The 21,670-nt window shown below is 45.7% G+C and overlaps 1 protein-coding gene across 2 annotated transcripts in view; it reads right to left on the reverse strand.

The window, feature by feature from the left end:
- The window catches only part of LOC111981083 (branched-chain-amino-acid aminotransferase, cytosolic-like), a 30,669-nt gene that overhangs the window by 6,934 nt on the left and 2,065 nt on the right, over positions 1 to 21,670 (reverse strand). The window contains exons 2-4 of one of the 2 annotated variants that reach the window (XM_024012227.2): positions 16,360 to 16,419; positions 7,986 to 8,186; positions 6,488 to 6,597 (exon numbers count right to left, since the gene is read on the reverse strand). In XM_024012227.2, coding sequence (XP_023867995.1) covers positions 6,488 to 6,597; positions 7,986 to 8,186; positions 16,360 to 16,419 — 371 coding nt within the window. Of the gene's footprint in view, positions 1 to 6,484; positions 6,598 to 7,985; positions 8,187 to 16,359; positions 16,420 to 21,670 lie in introns of those variants that run through there. The other variant, XM_070434370.1, reaches the window with a different exon arrangement.

Consider the following 21,670-nt stretch of genomic DNA (forward strand, 5'->3'; position numbering starts at 1 on the left):
CAACTGCCGCAGTTGCCCACTATCCGCAGTGACAGATCTCCAGATCCTTCAGGTTCGTCGGGCAATCACACTCTTCAGTCTCCACAAGATTTCTATTGGTCAGTCTGGAGACTGCTAGCACCAGGACCTTGAGATGTTCTTACGCGCCACTCTTATTGCCCTGTGCTGGTGTGTTCGGGTCGTGTCATTGGAAAGACCCACGACATCTTCATCTTCTTACTAGGAAGGAGAGGTTGTTGGCCAAGATCTCCGTACATGGCCATCCATCCTCCCCTCAACTACGCTCATCATCTGTACCCTTGCAGAAAAGCATCCCAAAGAATCAGTGTCGCACTCCATGGCTCACGGATGTGTGTTCTTGGGTTGTTACTCATCCTGATTCTTGCCTCCAACCGGCGCAGTGGATTTCAGACCAAAAGCTCTAGTTGTTCATCAACACATGACCTCATTCCTTGGATATCAGATGTCATGGCAATCTCAGACGGGCCTGCATGCGCTGGCGAGCAGGTACTTCTCCTGCAGATTTTAATCATACGTGTAGTGTTGATAATGTCTTGAGACTTGTGTCCAGTCTCTCGGCATTGACCAGTACCTGCCGGTATTTCGGCATCCTACCTTAGATCAATATTCCCCACCCGAGGTGAATCCTTGCATGGCCCGAGGGTGACCTGGTGTCCTCCGTCAGACCCTCTCACTGGTCTTCCCTTCACCCTCTCACTGCCTTTCCTCCTACTCCCTCATTGTTCCCTGTGTTGTTTTTTTCTTTCCAGCTGCCTGCTACCATGGTTTATACTCTACATTAACAAATTCCACCGATATCAACTGTGTAAAAAAAAAAAAACTATAATCAAACCAGACTATGACCCAATTCAGAGCTTTTATAGAAGAATTGTCACAATGGACGAAACGGAATGCATTAGTCTTTTCTGTGAGTCAATCTCTCAGGCATTGAAAAATTGTAGAAATCTCAACAAACAAAATACAGCTAGGAAAGATACACCAATTCCCCCTCTTTTATAACAGCAAAGAATTCAGAAGAAAACAAACCAACATTTTGATCTAACAAGCATGACGATACAACAAGAGAGCCTGTTTTGCGAAACGTATATTTGTCTATGTGGCGTGGAGGCGCGGGGTTAGCGTAGCCAAGTTTAAGATGTTATTGCCAGTAGACTCTTGCCGATCCCAAACAACCCGATGTTCGTTTTCATGGAAAATGGAAAACAGCCTGTACGTACTTCCGCTTAACATTAAACAGTGACACTCCATCTTAGCTCCTCTCCACATTACTGGATTGGTTGAACCATGCTGAAGAGAACCTCCCCGACAGTTTTTTTTCTTCTCTGTCAAGACCAGTATGTAGGCATCAGTTCAGGCATTTATGCCTGCTATGTAAGGTTATTGGGCCAGTAACCGGAAAGGTCGCTGTTTGAATCCCCAAACCGATAGTGAAAATCTGTCTTGCCCTTAGCAAGCACCTAACTCTAATTGCTCCTGTAAGTTGCTCTGGATACGAGGCATCTGCTAAAATGACTCCAAATGTTAAATGTAACCCAATCTAACATGGCTCACATTGACCACATTTCCTTCTCTGAAAGGAAGGTCACATAAGAATATAAGCCACCATTACCCACTCACACCCTATCAAGCATAATACCCTCCACTTACTCACCCCCATCACTATCTGATCAAGGGGACTAAATGTAGACAGACATAAAATGCAGTGCTTCGAAAGTATTCGCCCTGTTGACTTTTTCCAATTTTGTTACTTTACAGCCTTATTCTAAAAAATGTATGACATTGCTTGATCCCTCATCAATCTACACCACATACCCCATAATGACAAAGCAAAATCAGGTTTTTAACATTTTGCTAATCGAATTAAAAAATTAAAAAATGTAATATCACATCCTTACTCGAGACTTTGTTGAAAACTTTGCAGATGATAAGCATCGAGCTTCTTGGGATGACGCTACAAGCTTGCACACCTGATTTGTAGAGTTATCCCGTTCTTCTCTGCAATCCTCCAAAGCTCTTCAGCGTGGATAGCGAGCTGTTGTGCACACATTTCAGTCTCTCCAAGAGTCGACGGGTTCGTAAAGTCCGCGCTCTGTATGGCGCCACCAAGACATTCAAGAGACTTGTCCCGACCTTCGCCCATCTGAGGTTCCTACGCTTTGGAGAAGGTTTCATTCAAGAGATCATTTTTCAAAATTTAACTAGGCAAGTCAGTTAAGCAACAAATTCTTATTTTACAGATGACGTCTACGGGAAACATGGGGTTAACTGCCTTGCCTCAAGGCAGAACACAGATTTTACCTTGTCACTCGGCATTCGACACCTAGCAACCCTTCATTACTGCCAAATACTAAACCACTAAGCTACCTGCCCCCCCCTAGGATCTCTCTTTAACTTGCCTCCTTCATCCCTTCCCTCATCCTTGGACTAGTCTCTCTGTCACTGAAAAACATCCCCACAGCATTTGCTGCCACCACCATGCTTCATCGTAGGATGTGCCAGGATTCTCCAGACGTGACCACTTGCATTCCTGGCCAAAAAGTTAAATCTAGTTTCATCAACCAAGACAATCTTGTTTCTCAATATCTGAGAGTCTTTCGATGTCTTTGGAAAACTCCTGCCTTTTACGGAAGAGTGGCTTCCGTCTCGCACTCTAACATAAAGCTAGATGGTGAGTGCTGCAGAGATGTTGTCCTCGGAAGGTCCCCCATCTCCACAAGAAAACCTCTGGAGCTCTTCAGAATGACCACGGGTCTTCACCTCCCGACCAAAGCCCTTCTCCCCCGATTTGCTTCAGTGCCGGCGCCAGCTCTAGGAAGAATCTTGGATTTCAAACTGTCTTTCCATTAAGAAATGATGGAGCCGCTTTCTGGACCTTCAATGCTGCAAAAGTTTTTGGTACCCTTCCCCAGATCGTTCCTCGACACAATTCTGTTCTCGGAGTTCACAGCAATAATTCCTTAGACCTCATGGGCTTGTTTTTGCTCTTGACATGCACGTCAACTGTGGACCCTTATATAACAGTGTGTCCTTTCCAATCATGTCCAATCATTGAATTTACCCACAGCGTACTCCAATCAAGTTGTAGAAACATTCTCAAGATGGTCAATGAAACAAGGGGATGCACCTGACTCAATTTCGAGTCTCATATCAAAACCGTTCATGAAGAAACTTCTGGATTCTGCTTTTTTATTTTAATACATTTGCAAAAAAAAAAAAAAAACTTTGCTGTTCCATGGGTATTGTGTAGGATTTGCTGAATTTTTTCAAAATCCATTTGAATAAGACTGAACATAACAAAAATTGGCGGAAAAGTAAAGAGTCTTGTCCGAAGCACTGTGGCCAATTCAGCTGGTTTTTTTCTGGCAAGCTATTCCCCTCCATCCTTCTCCCACTTGAACTGCCTGGAAAGCCCATAGTGATCAGATGTATATGATATGTAGAGACACCAAGCACAGAACTACATGCACACTGAGCAGGAAACTGCTACTTAGTTTGTTCCAGATGGTAAACACTTTTGCCAAGGAGGGGAAATTCATATCCGTGTTGTCCCCCATCCCACAATATCTGTGAACAGACCATAGAAATTCTCAAATTGTTCCCCAATGCATCTCTCACATTATAGAATCTGCCATAAACCACTGCTTATACCTTATAACCCCTCATTCCTGCGTTGGCTTAAGTTGACTTTCCAGTGCCAATTCTCCATAATGCATGCTGTCTAACAAAGTTATGGGAAACGAATTGACAACATTTCTTCAGCAACAGCCAATTATCCGACAAACAAATTAAACTTTCCTTATAAGAAAACAATTCCCAATCTCCAAAAATACCTGACTATACTCGACTGTAAGATAAAAGGCCAGAATAGTTTCCTTTCCTTAATACATCATAACAAAATACAAAAATATATTCCTGCTTCCTCTGGTCATAACAGAAGTAACAATGTTCCTTTTCCCTCTTCATAATCGGAATAACATAAAGTTTCCTACCCTCCTGTCATAACAGAATAATAAAATTTTCCTTCCCCTCCGTCATAACAGAAGTACAGAACATGTTTCTCCACTCCGTCATAACAGAAGAACAGAATATGTTTTCTTTCCCTCCATCATAACAGGAATAACAGAACATTAATCAACTGAATGACTAGGATGCCCTTATAGGAAAGCTGACTCACACCATTGCCCTCTCTCGTGCGTTATACCCACCCCTTTCCTCACACCGCGTGAAAAAATAAATCTTGTTCTAATCTGCTAGAAACTAATCGTTTTCAAATCAAGATAATATTCCTATGCATACTGCCATGTTAATTCTCTCCTCTTTCTACGCTGTGCCACCACCCTCCTCCCCCCACTACCCCTTCCCAGCCCCTTTCCTCTCCATACAAAACATCTTGCACTCCTTTATATCATTAACTCACTTTCTTGCACAATCTGAATCATCTGACCGTCAACTCATAAACCATTTCATCTATTATCTCGATGTTAACTCCTTCAGTCTTTTAGAGCTGACTCAGGTCTCTCTTCCTGGCTACACCGGTCTCTCTGGCACCGCCTCTCTCTTCTGCTAGCCGGTCTCTCTGCTACCGCTGTCTCTCTTCTGCTAGTCGTCTCTCTGGCTAGCGGTCTCTTGGCTACCCGTCTCTCTGGCTAGCTCGGCTCTCTTTCTGGCTAGCACGTCTCTCTTTCTGCTAGGCACCGTTCTCTTTATGCGCTAGCACAATCTCTCTTCTGGCTAGCCAACCCCTCTTCTTTCTGCCTAGCACCCTCTTTCTTCTGGCTAGCCCAGTCTCTCTTTCCTGCTAGCCGCAAGTCTTCTCTTCTGGCTAGCCGTCTCTCATTTCTGCCTAGCGCGTCTCTCTTCTGGCTAGCGCCGTTCTCTCTTTCTAGTACCAGTCTCCTCTTCTGGCGAGCGCCAGTCCTCTCTTTCTGCGGCTAGCACCTCTCCTTTCTGACTAGCGCGTCTCCTCTTTCTGCTACCCGTCTCTCTTTCGCTAGCGCGTCCTCTCTTCGTGGGCTACCCGGTCTCTCTTCGCGAAGCCGGGGTTTCTCTCCTTTTCGGCTAGCCCTGCCTCTTTCTGCTAGCGCCGTGCTCTTTCTGATGCTAGCGCGTCTCCTCTTTTGGCTAAGCCCGTCTCTTCTTTATGGCTAGCCGCGTCTCTCTTTCTGGCTAGCACCGTCTCTACATAAAATCTACTCTCTTATCTTGGATCCAGATTTAAAGTAGGAATCATGAATTAATTACTTAAAAATCATACAATGTGATTTTCTGGATTTTTGTTTTAGATTCCGTCTCTCACAGTTGAAGTGTACCTATGATAAAAATTACAGACCTCTACATGCGTTGTAAGTAGGAAAACCTGCAAAATCGGCAGTGTATCAAATACTTGTTCTCCCCACTGTATAAACGCAACATGCAAAAATGTCAAAGATTTTACTGTGTCACAGTTCATATAAGGAAATCAGTCATTTGAATAAAAATCATTGGGCCCTAATCTGTGGATTTCACATGACAGATACAGATACTTTTTTTTTTAAAGGTAGGGGGCGTGGATCAGAAAACCAGTCAGTATCTGGTTTGACCACCATTTGCCTCATGCAGCGCGACACATCTCCTTCACATATAGTTGATCAGGCTGTTGATTGTGGCCTGTGGAATGTTGTCCCCCTCCTCTTCAATGGCTGTGTGAAGTTGCTGGATATTGGTGGAAACTGGAACACATTGTCGTACACATCAATCCATAGCATCCCAAACATGCTCAATGGGTGACATGTCTGGTGAGTATGCAGGCCAAGGAAGAACTGGAACACTTTCAGCTTCCAGGAATTGTGTATAGATCCTTGCGACATGGGGCTGTGCATTATCAGGCTGAAACATGAGGTGTTTGCGGCAGATGAATGGCACGACAATGGGCCTCAGGTTCTCGTCACGGTGTCTCTGTCCATTCAAATGGCCATCGATAAAATGCTATTGTGTTCGTTGTCCATAGCTTACAGTATGCCTGCCCATACCATAATCCGACCGCCACCATGGGGCCCTCTGTTCACAATGTTGACGTCAGCAAACCGCTCGCCCACACGACACCATACACGTGGTGAGTGCGGTTGGACGTACTGCCAAATTCTCTAAAACAACGTTGGAGGCGGCTTATGGTAGAAAAAATTTACATTAAATTCTCTGGCAACAGCTCCGGTGGGCATTAGTGCAGTCAGCATGCCAATTACATGCTCCATCAAAACTTGAGACATATGTGGCAATGTGTTGTGTGACAAAACTGCACATTTTAGAGTGGCCTTTTATTGTCTCCAGCACAAGGTTCACCTGCGTAATGATCATGTTGTTTAATCAGCTTCTTGATATGCTACACCTGTCAGATGGATGGATTAGCTTGGCAAGGGAGAAATGCTCACTAACAGGGATGTAATTCTGAACTTTTTGTTCAGTACCATAGCCTGTACGTGTTCTTACCGGCAGGCAGGCCCTCTCTGCAGACTTGGCCATACGGTTCATGTTGAGCATGGGTCTGAAGAGACGGACTTTGTCATCAGCACCTCGGTATGCCTTCATACTCTCAAACAACTGACCACAGAACAGAGGAGAGGAAAGAGACAGGGCTTAAGACTGGCAGACAGGAGAGAACCACTGACCTCTAGTCATTCTCTGAACAGAGTGAATATACTAAAATGTAAATGTAAACGTAATGAATGAGGACCAGAATGGGAAATTGGCTTCCTGAACCTATGTGTGTGTGATAGTAAGTTTCAGTACATATGAGCGTACGTGTTCGCCATTTATGTCCAATCCACTGTCCTTCAACTATCCTAGCTGTGCCTATTCTTATCAGAGCTACAATTAAAGTAGTGTACAGTATTCTTAAGCTCTCAACACAAAATCTCAGCAGCACAGTCTGTTTCCTGATTGAAGACACTGAAATTGGGGCTGTAAGATGTGAAGACCATGGGGAAGGTCCTATACATACCTGTAGTGTAGATGCTGACCTGTACATTTTTACCAGTGTTGGAATTGCTCATTGGTAGGCTGGTTCCTGTGCCAAGTACGTTACATTAGCTACACATGCCTGTTTAAGCCTATTCCTTTTCATTTGGGACGTTTTCAGACTTTTTGTTTGTTTCGACAGTCGTTTTGCACTTGTTTTGTAAATATTTCTGCCATCATTCATTTTCGAACACTATAATTGAATGAACCGGCACCTGATTTTGCACCTTTAACTTTGCCTCCTGCTGCTTTGTCATATCCTTGAATGAATTCATTGTCACGACTTCTACCGAAGATAACCCCTCTCCAGGTTCGGGCGGCGCTCGGCGCTCGGCGTCGTCGGTTTACTAGCCGCCACCGATCCCTTTTTCCTTTTCTGTTTTTTTTGTCTGTGTTCATTTTCACACCTGGTTTCAATTGCGTTTATTTCTGTGTGTATATAGGGCACCTGTTACCTGCCTTATTTCGTGCGGGATTAAGCTTGTGGGGGTTGTTGCGCTCGTTTATGGTTGATATTTCTTGTTCTCGTTATTACGCACGTGTAGTTTATTTTCGGAACTGAGTTTGTTCCTCCGTGCTTTTGGCACGAGTTTCGGTTTTGTTTTACTGATCTCCTCTGTGAACTGTGGGACCTTTATATAGAGGGATCTGTGCCAATTTTGTATTGGTGGACTATGAATATATAATTATTATATTAAACACGCTTCTCAGTATCCCTGCTCTCCTGCGCCTGACTCCTACACCTCTCACCGAGACGCACCTTAACACATTCATGTTATTAGACATATTTAAAATACATATAGATTGCAGAAGTTATTTTAGTACAAAATAAATGTATCAAAAAATGAAATGTGTGTAATACATCTACCAACATATTTCCACTGTGGTCTTCATTACTATCAGGTGGGCAGCAAGAATGGACAGCATGAGCCTGAGATACATTAACCTTCTAACAAGGTGGTGCTTCCTACCTGCACAGCGTAGTGCATGGCTGAGCAGGCCGAGTGGAGAGACAGGTTACCAAAGGGCTTGATGGGAGGTTTCTGCCAGCCTCCAGCGTTGGTCCACTCTATGGTCAACATGTGGTCAGAGAACACAGTTCCAAACACCAGATTGGTCGGGTCAGGTTTGGCCTTGTAGGTCTGGGACAGCTCAATGACCAGGTCAGCTGCCTGGGGGGYYMYMYGYGTATAGAGGACATGGTTTAGATGTAAACTCATTATACACACTGCTTTAGGTGTAATATACTGTACGTCATTGTCCACAAACACTGTTGTAAAATGTATAGGTCAAAACAATGTCCATTTGATTAAGGAGTACTTTGGGGACATTTCAAAGTGAATTCATTCTGTGTTAATCTTTGTGTCATCATTAGTACAGTGTAGGCCGACATGATCCCAATTCTAGCTCCAAGATGCCGGCATTCAGAAAAAAGTAATTGGTGCTGATATATTGGCGCATTGAACCATGTCGTGTTCCGTAGTTTAAAAATTATGTGGATAGTGCCTGAATACCTGAATTCCGACATCTTTAGGAACCTTCGCCATTGTACAGTAACGTAAACTTTGGTTAAGTTACATGCTTATTCTGAAATTGATTCAATAAATAAAAATCCTCATAAATCTACACACAATACTGCATAATGACAAAGTGAAAACAGGTTTTTAGACATTTTTGCAAATGTATTAAAAATAACAAACAGAAATACCTTATTTACATAAGTATTCAGACCCTTTGCTATGAGACTCGAAATTGAGTTCAGGTGCATCCTGTTTCCATTGATCATCCTTGTTTCTACAACTTAATTTGAGTCCACCTGTGGTAAATTCAATTGATTGGACATGATTTGGAAAGGCACACACCTGTCGATATAAGGTCGCACAGTTGACACTGTCAGAGCAAAAACCAAGCCAGGACGTCGAAGGAATTGTCCTTAGAGCTTCGAGACAGGATTATGTTGAGGCACAGATCTAGGGAAGGGTACCAAAACACTTCTGTAGCATTGAAGGTCCCCAAGAACACAATGGCCTCCATCATTCTAAAAGGGAAGAAGTTAATAACCACCAAGACTCATCCTAGAGCTGAACGCCTGGCCAAACTGAGTTATCGGGGGAGAAGGGCCTTGGTCAGGGAGGTGACCAAGAACCTGAATGTCACTCTGACAGAGCTCTAGAGTTCCTCTGTGGAGATGGGAGAACCTTCCAGAAGGACAACCATCTTTGCAGCACTCCACAAATCAGGCCTTTATGGTAGTGGCCAGATGGAAGCCATGACAGCCCGCTTGGAGTTTGCCAAAAGGCACCTAAAACAAGATTGGTCTGATGAACTCTTTGGCCTGAATGCCAAGCGTCACGTCTGGAGCAAACCAGGCACCACCCCTACGGTGAAGCATGACGGTGGCAGCATCATGCTGTGGGGATGTTTTTCAGCGGCAGGTACTGGGAGACAAGTCAGGATCGAGGGAAAGATGAATGGAGCAAAGTCCAGAGAGATCCTTGATGAAAACCTGCCTCAGAGCACTCAGGACCTCAGACCGGGGTTGAATGTTCACCTTCCAATAGGACAACGACCCTAAGCACACAGCCAAGACAACGCAGGAGTGGCTTCAGGATAAGTTTCTGAATGTCCTTGAGTGGCCTAGCCAGAGCCTGGACTTGAACCCGATCTAACATCTCTGGAGAGACCTGAAAATAGCTGTGCAGCAACTCTCCACATCGAACCTGACAGAGCTTGAGAGGATCTGCAGAGAAGAATGGGAGAAACTCCCCAAATCAAATCTAATTTTATTGGTCACTTACACATTTTAGGAAGATGTTTTTGTAGGTGTTGCGAACTGCTTGTGTTCCTAGCTCCAACAGTGCAGTAGTATCTAACAATTGACAACAGTACACACAAATCTCAAAGTAAAAGAATGGAATTAAGAAATATATAAATATTAGGATGAGCAATGTCTGAGTGGCATTGACTAAAATACAGTAGAGTACAGTATATACATTTGAAATTAGTAAAACAGTATGTAAACATGTTTAAAAGGGACTAGTGTTCCATTTAAAGTGACCAGTGATTCCATGTCTATGTTCATAGGGAAGCAGCCTCTAAGTTGCAGGGTTGAGTAACCGGGTGGCAGCCGGCTAGTAATGGCTATTTAACAGTCCGATGGCCTTGAGATAGAAGCTGTTTTTCAGTCTCTCGCCCCCAGCTTTGATGCACCTGTACTGACCTCGCCTTCTGGATGATAGCGGGGTGAACAGGCAGTGGCTCGGGAGGTTGATGTCCTTGATGATCTTTTTGTCCTTCCTGTGACATCGGGTGCTGTAGGTGTTCTGGAGGGCAAGTAGTGTGCCCCGGTGATGCGTTGGGCAGACTGCACCACCCTCTGGAGAGCACTGCGGTTACGGGCGGTGCAGTTGCCGTACCAGGCAGTGATACAGCCCGACAGGATGCTCTCAATTGTACATCTGTAAAAGTTTGTGAGGGTCTTAGGGGCCAAGATGAATTTCGCTGTTGAGCCTTCTTTACTACACTGTCTGTGTGGGTGGACAATTTCAGATTATCAGTGATGTGTACGCCGAGGAACTTTAAGCTTTTCACCTTCTCCACTGCGGTCCCGCTGATGTGAATAGGTGCGTTCTCTCTCTGATGATCAGCTCTTTAATTTTGTTAATGTTGAGGGAAAGGTTATTTTCCAAACTTGATGATTGAGTTGGAGGTGTGCATGGCCATGCAGTCAAGGTTAAACAGGGAGTACAGGAGGGGGCTGAGCACGCACCCTTGTGGGGCCCCTGTGTTGAGGATCAGCGCAATAGAGGTGTTGTTTCCTATCTTCACCACCTGGGGTCGGCCCGTCAGGAAGTCCAGGACCCAGTTGCAAAGGGTGAGATTTAGACCCAGGGCCCCGAGCTTAATGATGAGCTTGGAGGGTACTATGGTGTTGAAGGCTGAGCTATAATCAATGAACAGCATTCTTACATAGGAATTCCTCTTGTCCAGAAGAGATAGGGCAGTGTGCGGTGCAATGGCGATTACATCATCTGTGGATTTATTGGGGCGGTATGCAAATATATAGTGGGTCTAGGGAGTCAGGTAAGGTGAAATGATCCTTAACTAAGCCACTCAAAGCACTTCATGATGACAGAAGTGAGTGCTATTTGGCGATGGTCATTTAGTTCAGTTACCTTTAATTTTTTGGATACAGGAACAATGGTGGACATCTTGAAGCAAGTGAGGACAACAGACTGGGACAGGAAGAAATCGAATATGTCTGTAAACACTCCAGCCAGCCGGTCTGCACATGCTCTGAGGACGCGGCTAGGATACCGTCTGGTCTGGCAGAATTGCGAGGGTTAACACGCTTACTCACTTTACTCACGTCGGCCACGGAGAACGAGAACCCATAGTCCTTGGGAGCAGTTCACCTTCAGGATATGTGGTTTCCAGTTAGCACAAAGTCCAGTGTTTGTGTTCCTTGAAGGCCTTCGTAGTATCGGCTTGAGGGGGAATATACACGACTGTGACTATAACCGAAGAGAATTCTCATGGGAGGTAATACGGACTGCATTTGATTTGTGAGGTATTCTAGGTCAGGTAAACAAAAGGACTTGAGTTCCTGTATGTTATCATAATCACAACATGAGTAGTTAATCATGAAACATACACCACCGTCTTTCTTTCTCCCAGAGAGTTCTGTATTCCTGTCTGCGCGATGTACTGAGAACCCAGCTGGCTGTATGGACGGGGACAGTATATCCGGAGAGAGCCAGGTGTGCCAAACTTGTAGCGTCATACCCAAGAAGACTCAAGGCTGTAATCACTGCCAAAGGTGCTTCAACAAATTATTGAGTAAAGGGTCTGATTACTTATGTAAATGTAAGACACATTTCAGTTGAAGGCATTCAGTTGTACAACTGACTAGGTATCCCCCTTTCCCTTTCCCTATTTCAGTTTTGTATTTTTTTTTATTATAAATGAGCAAAAATGTCTAAAAACCTGTTTTTGCTTTGTCATTATTGGGTATTGTTTGTGGATTGATGAGGGGAAAAAACGATTTAATCCATTTTAGAATAGGGCTGTAACGTAACAAAATGTGGAAAAAGTCAAGGGGTCTGAATACTTTCCAAATGCACTGTATCTCATCAGGCACTTCAGAGTTCTACAATATTCCCGCTGGCCAGTAGAGGACACTCCAGGCTTTTAACTTCTAGGAACATGAGCCACTCAATAAACAATCACAACCACAGAGGACACCTGACACAACCGCTCTCAGTGTAGGAGTTGCCTTTACCACAGTTCTAGGACCAGATAACTCTCCCCCAATCCTAACATTAACCATGAGGGTGGGGGTAAATATCAAACCTAGTCCAGATCAGTAGCTAAAAGCAAATGCTCTGCTATGGTTGGCAGCTCTTGGTGCCTGTCTGGATCAGGCCTGTCTCAGATCTCCCCCTCCTGGCTGCATTTACACAAGCAGCCCAATTCTGACTTTTTTTTTTTTCTTTCTTTTTTTTTTCTTCTTTTTTCTTTTTTCTTTTGACCAATCAGCTCTGAAAAAGGTATCACAAAAAAGATCTGATGGGATTGGTCAAAAGACCAAATAGAGGACAAAAGATCAGAATTGGTTTGCCCGTGTAAATGCAGACCTGTTGCAGCATTGCGTCATCTCAGATTACAGAGGGGTAGTGCTGGCCAACAGTCTGAGAGAGCACTGTCAGATTACAGAGGGGTAGTGCTGGCCAACAGTCTGAGAGAGCACTGTCCAGATTACAGAGGGGTAGTGCTGGCCAACAGTCTGAGAGAGCACTGTCAGATTACAGAGGGGTAGTGCTGGCCAACAGTCTGAGAGAGCACTGTCAGATTACAGAGGGGTAGTGCTGGCCAACAGTCTGAGAGAGCACTGTCAGATTACAGAGGGGTAGTGCTGGCCAACAGTCTGAGAGAGCACTGTCAGATAACAGAGGGGTAGTGCTGGCCAACAGTCTGAGAGAGCACTGTCAGATTACAGAGGGTAGTGCTGGCCAACAGTCTGAGAGAGCACTGTCAGATTACAGAGGGGTAGTGCTGCCAACAGTCTGAGAGAGCATGTCAGATTACAGAGGGGTAGTGCTGGCCAACAGTCTGAGAGAGCACTGTCAGATTACAGAGGGGTAGTGCTGGCCAACAGTCTGAGAGAGCACTGTCAGATTACAGAGGGGTAGTGCTGGCCAACAGTCTGAGAGAGCACTGTCAGATTACAGAGGGGTAGTGCTGCCAACAGTCTGAGAGAGCACTGTCAGATTACAGAGGGGTAGTGCTGGCCAACAGTCTGAGAGAGCACTGTCAGATTACAGAGGGGTAGTGCTGGCCAACAGTCTGAGAGAGCACTGGTTCAGATTACAGAGGGGTAGTGCTGGCCAACAGTCTGAGAGAGCACTGTCAGATTACAGAGGGGTAGTGCTGGCCAACAGTCTGAGAGAGCCCTGTCAGACTACTCTCTCTCTCTTTCTCACAGTCACACGTCACTGACTACAGCATTGGTTACCAATGTTTTGGCCTAATATCGCCATTTACTTATCCAGCCATGAATCTGATATATTGATCTTTTTAAACTTCAGTGTGATAAAATTGGATGAAATACAGTACATTTTCTAGTGACTATATCTTCTCATTTGTTCAGAATTCACACACATCTTTTAGGAAGTGCATGACAAATCACTTCTGACCTGCTGTGAGGAATCTGAGATAGGCCCATTTACAGAGATCCTGATAACTCTGTTAACTAATGTAATAGCACAAGAGAGCTCCAAGTAATCCATGTTCAGCGTAACATCACACGCGCCATTGGTCAGGGATTACCAAACTATAAATACTCTACATCCAGCTCAGGTGGGTCACAAAACAGGAGTCAGATTCCTACAACTGTGTACCGTAGCAACACAGGGGTCTATAGCGTACACAAGCTAGGCTCAGATACAGTACTACAGAGGTGCTTGTAGTCCAAGACTACAGACCTGATGCAGTTATGAGGATGTAGCATCTATGAGGCCATTTTATCAGACATTGAGTAATTAATAATAAGCTTAACTCAGCCCTGAATGCCCAAGTCTTAAAATGGCCCTGCACAGCCAATGACAACTCTCTATCTCGTTCTCTTTCTCTTTCTCGCGCTCACCCCCTTTCTCTCCCCCTCTCTTCCTCCTAATCACCAAATCACCACCTGCGACTGCCGCCTGCCTGGCTGGCTCGTCCCTGTGCAACGTTAGAGAGCAGAGTAAATCAGAGCTAAAAGCCTGTGGCAGATCACAGGTCACAGCCTGATTGACAGGTGGTGTTCAGCGTTATCTGGGAAAGTGGATTCTCTGCGGAGACGTCACAGGACCTCCCAGATAGACCAGGGCCCTCATCCTCCTCTTTCTCTATACCTCTCTGAGGGCCACAAAGGGCCACAACATTGAGTATGTGGTTAGCACAGGGGTCTGGGGAGCACAAGCCAAATGAGGGGCCCCAGAAGGAGTACACCCCCATGGATCTATAAGATAAACATCTCAGGATCTCAGGTGGATTTCTTTGACTCAGTTTTGCTGAGGCGGACGTATTGTTGTTTTTGTAGGGGGATGTGTGTTTTTTGGGATCGAACGGACTGAGAGGTATTAGGAGAGCCATGTGAGTGGGGGGAGGTGTCCATGCTGTTGGTGTGATCTGGACCTTTTGATTGACAACCAGGGGAGGTTTTATGAATATCAGAATCATATCCAGGAAACANGTGGGGGGAGGTGTCCATGCTGTTGGTGTGATCTGGACCTTTTGATTGACAACCAGGGGAGGTTTTATGAATATCAGAATCATATCCAGGAAACATCAAGATGGTGCAGCTGGGCTCCTCACTGAAGGCAAGTGATTGATCTGATTCAGCACACTGAAATGGGCAGTTGGAGGGAATGGCGTCTCCAGTTTGCCATACACTGACAAACTTCAAATGCATTGTGATTGCAGTTTACATGCAATATAAATTCACTAATGTAGCAGTATGTGCAATATCTGAACTGATCCACATTAAAATACCATTGCTGTACCACATGCCTTTGCACACACTTGAAATGAACGAGGAATAATGCTCATTGCTATGCACATTGTACCACAGGGTAAATGATTAGAATGTTACCTTGAAGCCGTGGATGCTGTCTTCCATGCCGTTACTGGTGGATACATCTTTACCAGAGCCCTGGGAGGACATTGTACACAACTTTATATAGATGACAACTTTAAATAGGATGTAATCAACTACATATATGCCTAAGCTTATTAAAACATTCACACTCTGGTAGTGTATTCAGACAATGAGAGAGTAACAGGGTTAGTTATTAAAAAATGATAATTGGTAACAGCATGGGACGGGGAGCAGGGAGAGATGGGGTTGTTGGAAAGAACAGTGAGGTTTGCTGACGTAAATTGAATGAGGATAGGACTAGGTATTGTCTGTGAGGGTTGAATTCCCTGCTCTGCTCAGCACAGCACAGGAGCTCATTTTACCTGCAGCAAGACGATAGTAGTCCGTCGCCAGGTGAACTGAAGGCTTGCATTTATATTAGGTTACCATTACTCCACAAGCAAAGGCCTAATCATATAACAATAACAGGCATAATAATCATAACAATAATTGTGGTCGATTTAGATTCTATAATACAAGCTATTTTAACATGTGATCATGCAGTAAATACTGTGAAATAACGTCATTGATTACCCCTCATAGTTATTATGAGCCATTGGTAGGCAGCCAATAAATAGATAGGCTGGTTATAAGAGCGACATGCGAATAACAGAACATCCCGTCGGCGTGATGCAGTTATATAAAATGTGTCGTCATATGCTACAGGTGCCATCTCAAAACACATAGGGCTAAGCAATATAGATATGTTAAATCATTTTTTCATCGGTATTGTTATGCTGGTGAATGAGGACCCAAAAGCGACGTAATAGTAACAGAGTCTTTATTCCAGTATTAAACAAATAATGATTCTCCTGGATATTATCAATGGTAAATCCAAAACAGGAAACTGAAATCCTCTCGTCAATAGAGAGGAACGACTGGAGACGCGACCACAGACTGCAGGTCGCTTCAGGAAGGCACAGGCCGTAGCTGACATAGACACCTGCTCACACAGTTGTGCCATACACTGACAAACTTCAAATGCATTGTGATTGCAGTTTACATGCAATATAAATTCACTAATGTAGCAGTATGTGCAATATCTGAACTGATCCACATTTAAAATACCATTGCTGTACCACATGCCTGCAACACTTGAAATGAACGAGGAATAATGCTCATTGCTATGCACAATTGTACCACAGGGTAAATGATTAGAATGTTACCTTGAAGCCGTGGATGCTGTCTTCCATGCCGTTACTGGTGGATACATCTTTACCAGAGCCCTGGAGGACATTGTAACAAACTTTATATAAGATGACAACTTTAAATAGGATGTAATCAACTACATATATGCCTAAGCTTATTAAAACATTCACACTCTGGTAGTGTATTCAGACAATGAGAGAGTAACAGGGTTAGTTATTAAAAATGATAATTGGTAACAGCATGGGACGGGGACAGGGAGAGATGGGGTTGTTGGAAAGACAGTGGTTTGCTGACGTAAATTGAATGAGGATAGGACTAGGTATTGTCTGTGAGGGTTGAATTCCCTGCTCTGCTCAGCACAGCACAGGAGCTCATTTTACCTGCAGCAAGACGATAGTAGTCCGCGCCAGGTGAACTGAAGGCTTGCATTTATATTAGGTTACCATTACTCCACAAGCAAAGGCCTAATCATATAACAATAACAGGCATAATAATCATAACAATAATTGTGGTCGATTTGATTCTATAATACAAGCTATTTTAACATTGATCATGCAGTAAATACTGTGAAATAACGTCATTGATTACCCCTCATAGTTATTATGAGCCATTGGTAGGCAGCAATAAATAGATAGGCTGGTTATAAGAGCGACATGCGAATAACAGAACATCCCGTCGGCGTGATGCAGTTATATAAAATGTGTCGTCATATGCTACAGGTGCCATCTCAAAACACATAGGGCTAGTATAGATATGTTAAATCATTTTTTCATCGGTATTGTTATGCTGGTGAATGAGGACCCAAAAGCGACGTAATAGTAACAGAGTCTTTATTCCAGTATTAAACAAATAATGATTCTCCTGGATATTATCAATGGTAAACAAAACAGGAAACTGAAATCCTCTCGTCAATAGAGAGGAACGACTGGAGACGCGCCACAGACTGCAGGTCGCTTCAGGAAGGCACAGGCCGTAGCTGCATAGACACCTGCTCACACGCAGCATCTGAAGAAGGCAAAAACACGACAGGGCGGAACAAGGACACAGGAACAGCAAAACATCAAACAAGAATCCGACAAGGACAGAAGCGGAAAACAGAGGAGAAAATAGGGACTCTAATCAGAGGGCAAAATAGGGGACAGGTGTGAAAGAGTAAATGAGGTCGTTAGGAAATGAGAAACAGCTGGGCAGGAACGGAACGATAGAGAGAGAGACGGGGAGAGGAGAGAGGGAGAGGAGAGAGAGAGAGAGAAAGAGGGAAAGAACCTAATAAGACCAGCAGAGGGAAGCACAGGGACAAGACATGATAATCAATGACAAAACATGACAGTACCCCCCACTCACGAGCGCCTCCTGGCGCACTCGAGGAGGAACCCTGGCGGCAACGAAGGAAATCATCAATCACGCACCGTCCAGAACGTCCCGAGATGGAACCAACTCCTCTCCTCAGGACCGTAACCCTCCCAATCCACTAAGTACTGGTGCCACGTCCCCGAGAACGCATGTCCAAGATCTTCCGTACCTTGAAAATAGGTGCGCCCTCGACAAGGACGGGGGGGGGGAGGAAGACGAATGGGGGCGCGAAGAAAAGGCTTGACACAGGAGACGTGAAGACAGGGTGGACGCGACGAAGATGTCGCGGAAGAAGCGTCGCACAGCGACAGGATTGACGACCTGAGAGACACGGAACGGACCAATGAACGCGGAGTCAACTTGCGAGAAGCTGTCGTAAGGGGAAGGTTACGAGTGGAAAGCCACACTCTCTGACCGCGACAATACCAGACTATTAATCCTACGTTTATTGGCGGCTATCACAGTCTTCCCGCAGACGAAGGCAGACCAGAAATAAAGTCTAAGCGATGTGAGAACATGGTCGAGAAGGAATGGGAAGCGGTCTGAGACGACCGGCAGGAGGAGATACCCTGACTTAGTCTGCGCGCAGTCCGAACAAGCAGCCACGAAACGGCGCGTGTCACGCTCCTGAGTAGGCCACCAAAACCGCTGGCGAATAGAAGCAAGCGTGCCCCGAACGCCGGGGTGGCCAGCTAACTTGGCAGAGTGAGCCCACTGAAGAACAGCCAGACGAGTAGAGACAGGAACGAACAGAAGGTTACTAGGACAAGCGCGCGGGCGACGCGTGTGAGTGAGTGCTTGCTTTACCTGTCTCTCAATTCCCAGACAGTCAACCCGACAACACGCCCTTCAGGGAGAATCCCCTCGGGGTCGTAGAAGCCACAGAAGAACTAAAGAGACGAGATAAAGCGTCAGCTTGGTGTCTTATTTCCCGGGCGATAAGAAATCACGAACTCGAAACGAGCGAAAAACAACGCCCAACGAGCTTGACGTGCATTAAGTCGTTTGGCAGAACGGATGTACTCAAGGTTCTTATGGTCAGTCCAAACGACAAAAGGGACGGTCGCCCCTCCAACCACTGTCGCCATTCGCCTATGGCTAAGCGGATGGCGAGCAGTTCGCGGTTACCCACATCATAGTGCGTTCCGATGGCGACAGGCGATGAGAAAAGTAAGCGCAAGGATGGACCTTATCGTCAGACTGGAAGCGCTGAGACAGAATGGCTCCCACGCCACCTCTGAAGCGTCAACCTCGACAATGAATTGTTTAGTGACGTCAGGAGTAACAGGATAGGCGGATGTAAAACGCTTCTTGAGGAGATCAAAAGCTCCCTGGGCGGAACCGGACCACTTAAAGCAAGTCTTGACAGAGTCAGAGCTGTGAGAGGGGCAGCCACTTGACCGAAATTACGAATGAAACGCCGATAGAAATTAGCGAAACCGAGAAAGCGCTGCAACTCGACACGTGACTTAGGAACGGGCCACGCTGACAGCCTGACCTTAGCGGGATCCATCTGAATGCCTTCAGCGGAAATAACAGAACCGAGAAATGTGACAGAGGAGACATGAAAGGCGCACTTCTCAGCCTTCACGTAGAGACAATTCTCTAAAAGGCGCTGGAGTACACGTCGAACGTGCTGAACATGAATCTCGAGTGACGGTGAAAAAATCAGGATATCGTCAAGGTAAACGAAAACAAAAATGTTCAGCATGTCTCTCAGTACATCATTAACTAAAGCCTGAAAGACAGCTGAGCATTAGCGAGACCGAACGGCAGAACCCGGTATTCAAAATGCCCTAACGGAGTGTTAAACGCCGTTTTCCACTCGTCCCCCTCTCTGATGCGTACGAGATGGTAAGCGTTACGAAGGTCCAACTTAGTAAAGAACCTGGCTCCCTGCAAAATCTCGAAGGCTGACGACATAAGGGGAAGCGGATAACGATTCTTAACCGTTATGTCATTCAGCCCTCGATAATCCACCAGGGGCGCAGAGTACCGTCCTTCTTCTTAACAAAGAAAAATCCCGCTCCGGCGGGAGAGGAGAAGGCACCACGGTACCGGCGTCGAGAGAAACAGACAGATAATCCTCGAGAGCCTTACGTTCGGGAGCCGACAGAGAGTATAGTCTACCCCGAGGGGGGATGGTCCCCGGAAGGAGATCAATACAACAATCATACGACCGGTGAGGAGGAAGGGAGCTGGCTCTGGACCGACTGAAGACCGTGCGCAGATCATGATATTCCTCCGGCACTCCTGTCAAATCACCAGGTTCCTCCTGAGTAGAGGGACAGAGACACAGGAGGGATAGCAGACATTAAACACTTCACATGACAAGAAACGTTCCAGGATAGGATAGAATTACTAGACCAATTAATAGAAGGATTATGACATACTAGCCAGGGATGACCCAAAACAACAGGTGTAAAAGGTGAACGAAAAATCAAAAAGAAATGGTCTCACTGTGGTTACCGATACTGTGAGGGTTAAAGGTAGTGTCTCACATCTGATTGGGAGAAGACTACCATCTAAGGCGAACATGGGCGTGGGCTTCCCTAACTGTCTGAGAGGAATGTCATGTTTCCGAGCCCATGCTTCGTCATAAAACACCCTCAGCCCAGAGTCTATCAAGGCACTGCAGGAAGCAGCCGAACCGGTCCAGCGTAGATGGACCGACAAGGTATACAGACGATCTTGATGGGATGCCGTGCAGTAGTAGCGCTCACCAGTAGCCCTCCGCTTACTGATGAGCTCTGGCCCTTTACGGGACATGACATAAAATGTCCAGCAGAACCGCAATAGAGGCAAAGGCGGTTGGTGATTCTCCGTTCCCTCTCCTTAGTCGAGATGCGAATACCTCCCAGCTGCATGGGCTCAGTCTCTGAGCCGGTGGGAGAGATGGTTGAAGTGCGGAGAGGGGAAACACCGTTAACGCGAGCTCTCTTTCACGAGCTCGGTGACGAAGATCTACCCGTCGTTCTATGCGGATGGCGAGTGCAATCAAAGAGTCCACGCTGGAAGGAAACTCCCGGGAGAGAATCTCATCCTTAACCTCAGCGTGGAGTCCCTCCAGAAACGAGCGAGCAACGCCGGCTCGTTCCAGTCACTGGATGCAGCCAGAGTGCGAAACTCTATAGAGTAATCCGTTATGGATCGATCACCTTGACATAGGGAAGCCAGGGCCCTGGAAGCCTCCTTCCCAAAACTGAACGATCAAAAACCCGTATCATCTCCTCTTTAAAGTTCTGATAAACGTTAGAACACTCAGCCCTTGCCTCCCAGATAGCTGTGCCCCACTCCCGAGCCCGACCAGTAAGGAGTGATATGACGTAAGCGATCCGAGCTCTCTCTCTTGAGTATGGTTGGGCTGGAGAAGAGAACACAATATCACACTGGGTGAGAAAAGAGCGACACTCAGTGGGCTCCCAGAGTAACATGGTGGGTTATTAACCCTAGGTTCCGGAGACTCGGAAGACCAGGAAGTAGCTGGTGGCACGAGACGAAGACTCTGAAACTGTCCTGACAGGTCGGAGACCTGAGTGGCCAGGGTCTCAACGGCATGACGAGCAGCAGACAATTCCTGCTCGTGTCTGCCGAGCATTGCTCCCTGGAACTTGACGGCAGTGTTGAGAAATCCGTAGTCGCTGGGTCCATCTTGGTCGGATTCTTCTGTTATGCTGGTGAATGAGGACCCAAAAGCGACGTAATAGTAACAGAGTCTTTATTCCAGTATTAAACAAATAATGATTCTCCTGGATATTATCAATGGTAAATCCAAAACAGGAAACTGAAATCCTCTCGTCAATAGAGAGGAACGACTGGAGACGCGACCACAGACTGCAGGTCGCTTCAGGAAGGCACAGGCCGTAGCTGACATAGACACCTGCTCACACGCAGCATCTGAAGAAGGCAAAAACACGACAGGGCGGAACAAGGACACAGGAACAGCAAACATCAAACAAGAATCCGACAAGGACA

The sequence above is a fragment of the Salvelinus sp. IW2-2015 genome, linkage group LG3 (assembly GCF_002910315.2).
Source record: "Salvelinus sp. IW2-2015 linkage group LG3, ASM291031v2, whole genome shotgun sequence".
Lineage (NCBI taxonomy): Eukaryota > Metazoa > Chordata > Actinopteri > Salmoniformes > Salmonidae > Salvelinus > Salvelinus sp. IW2-2015.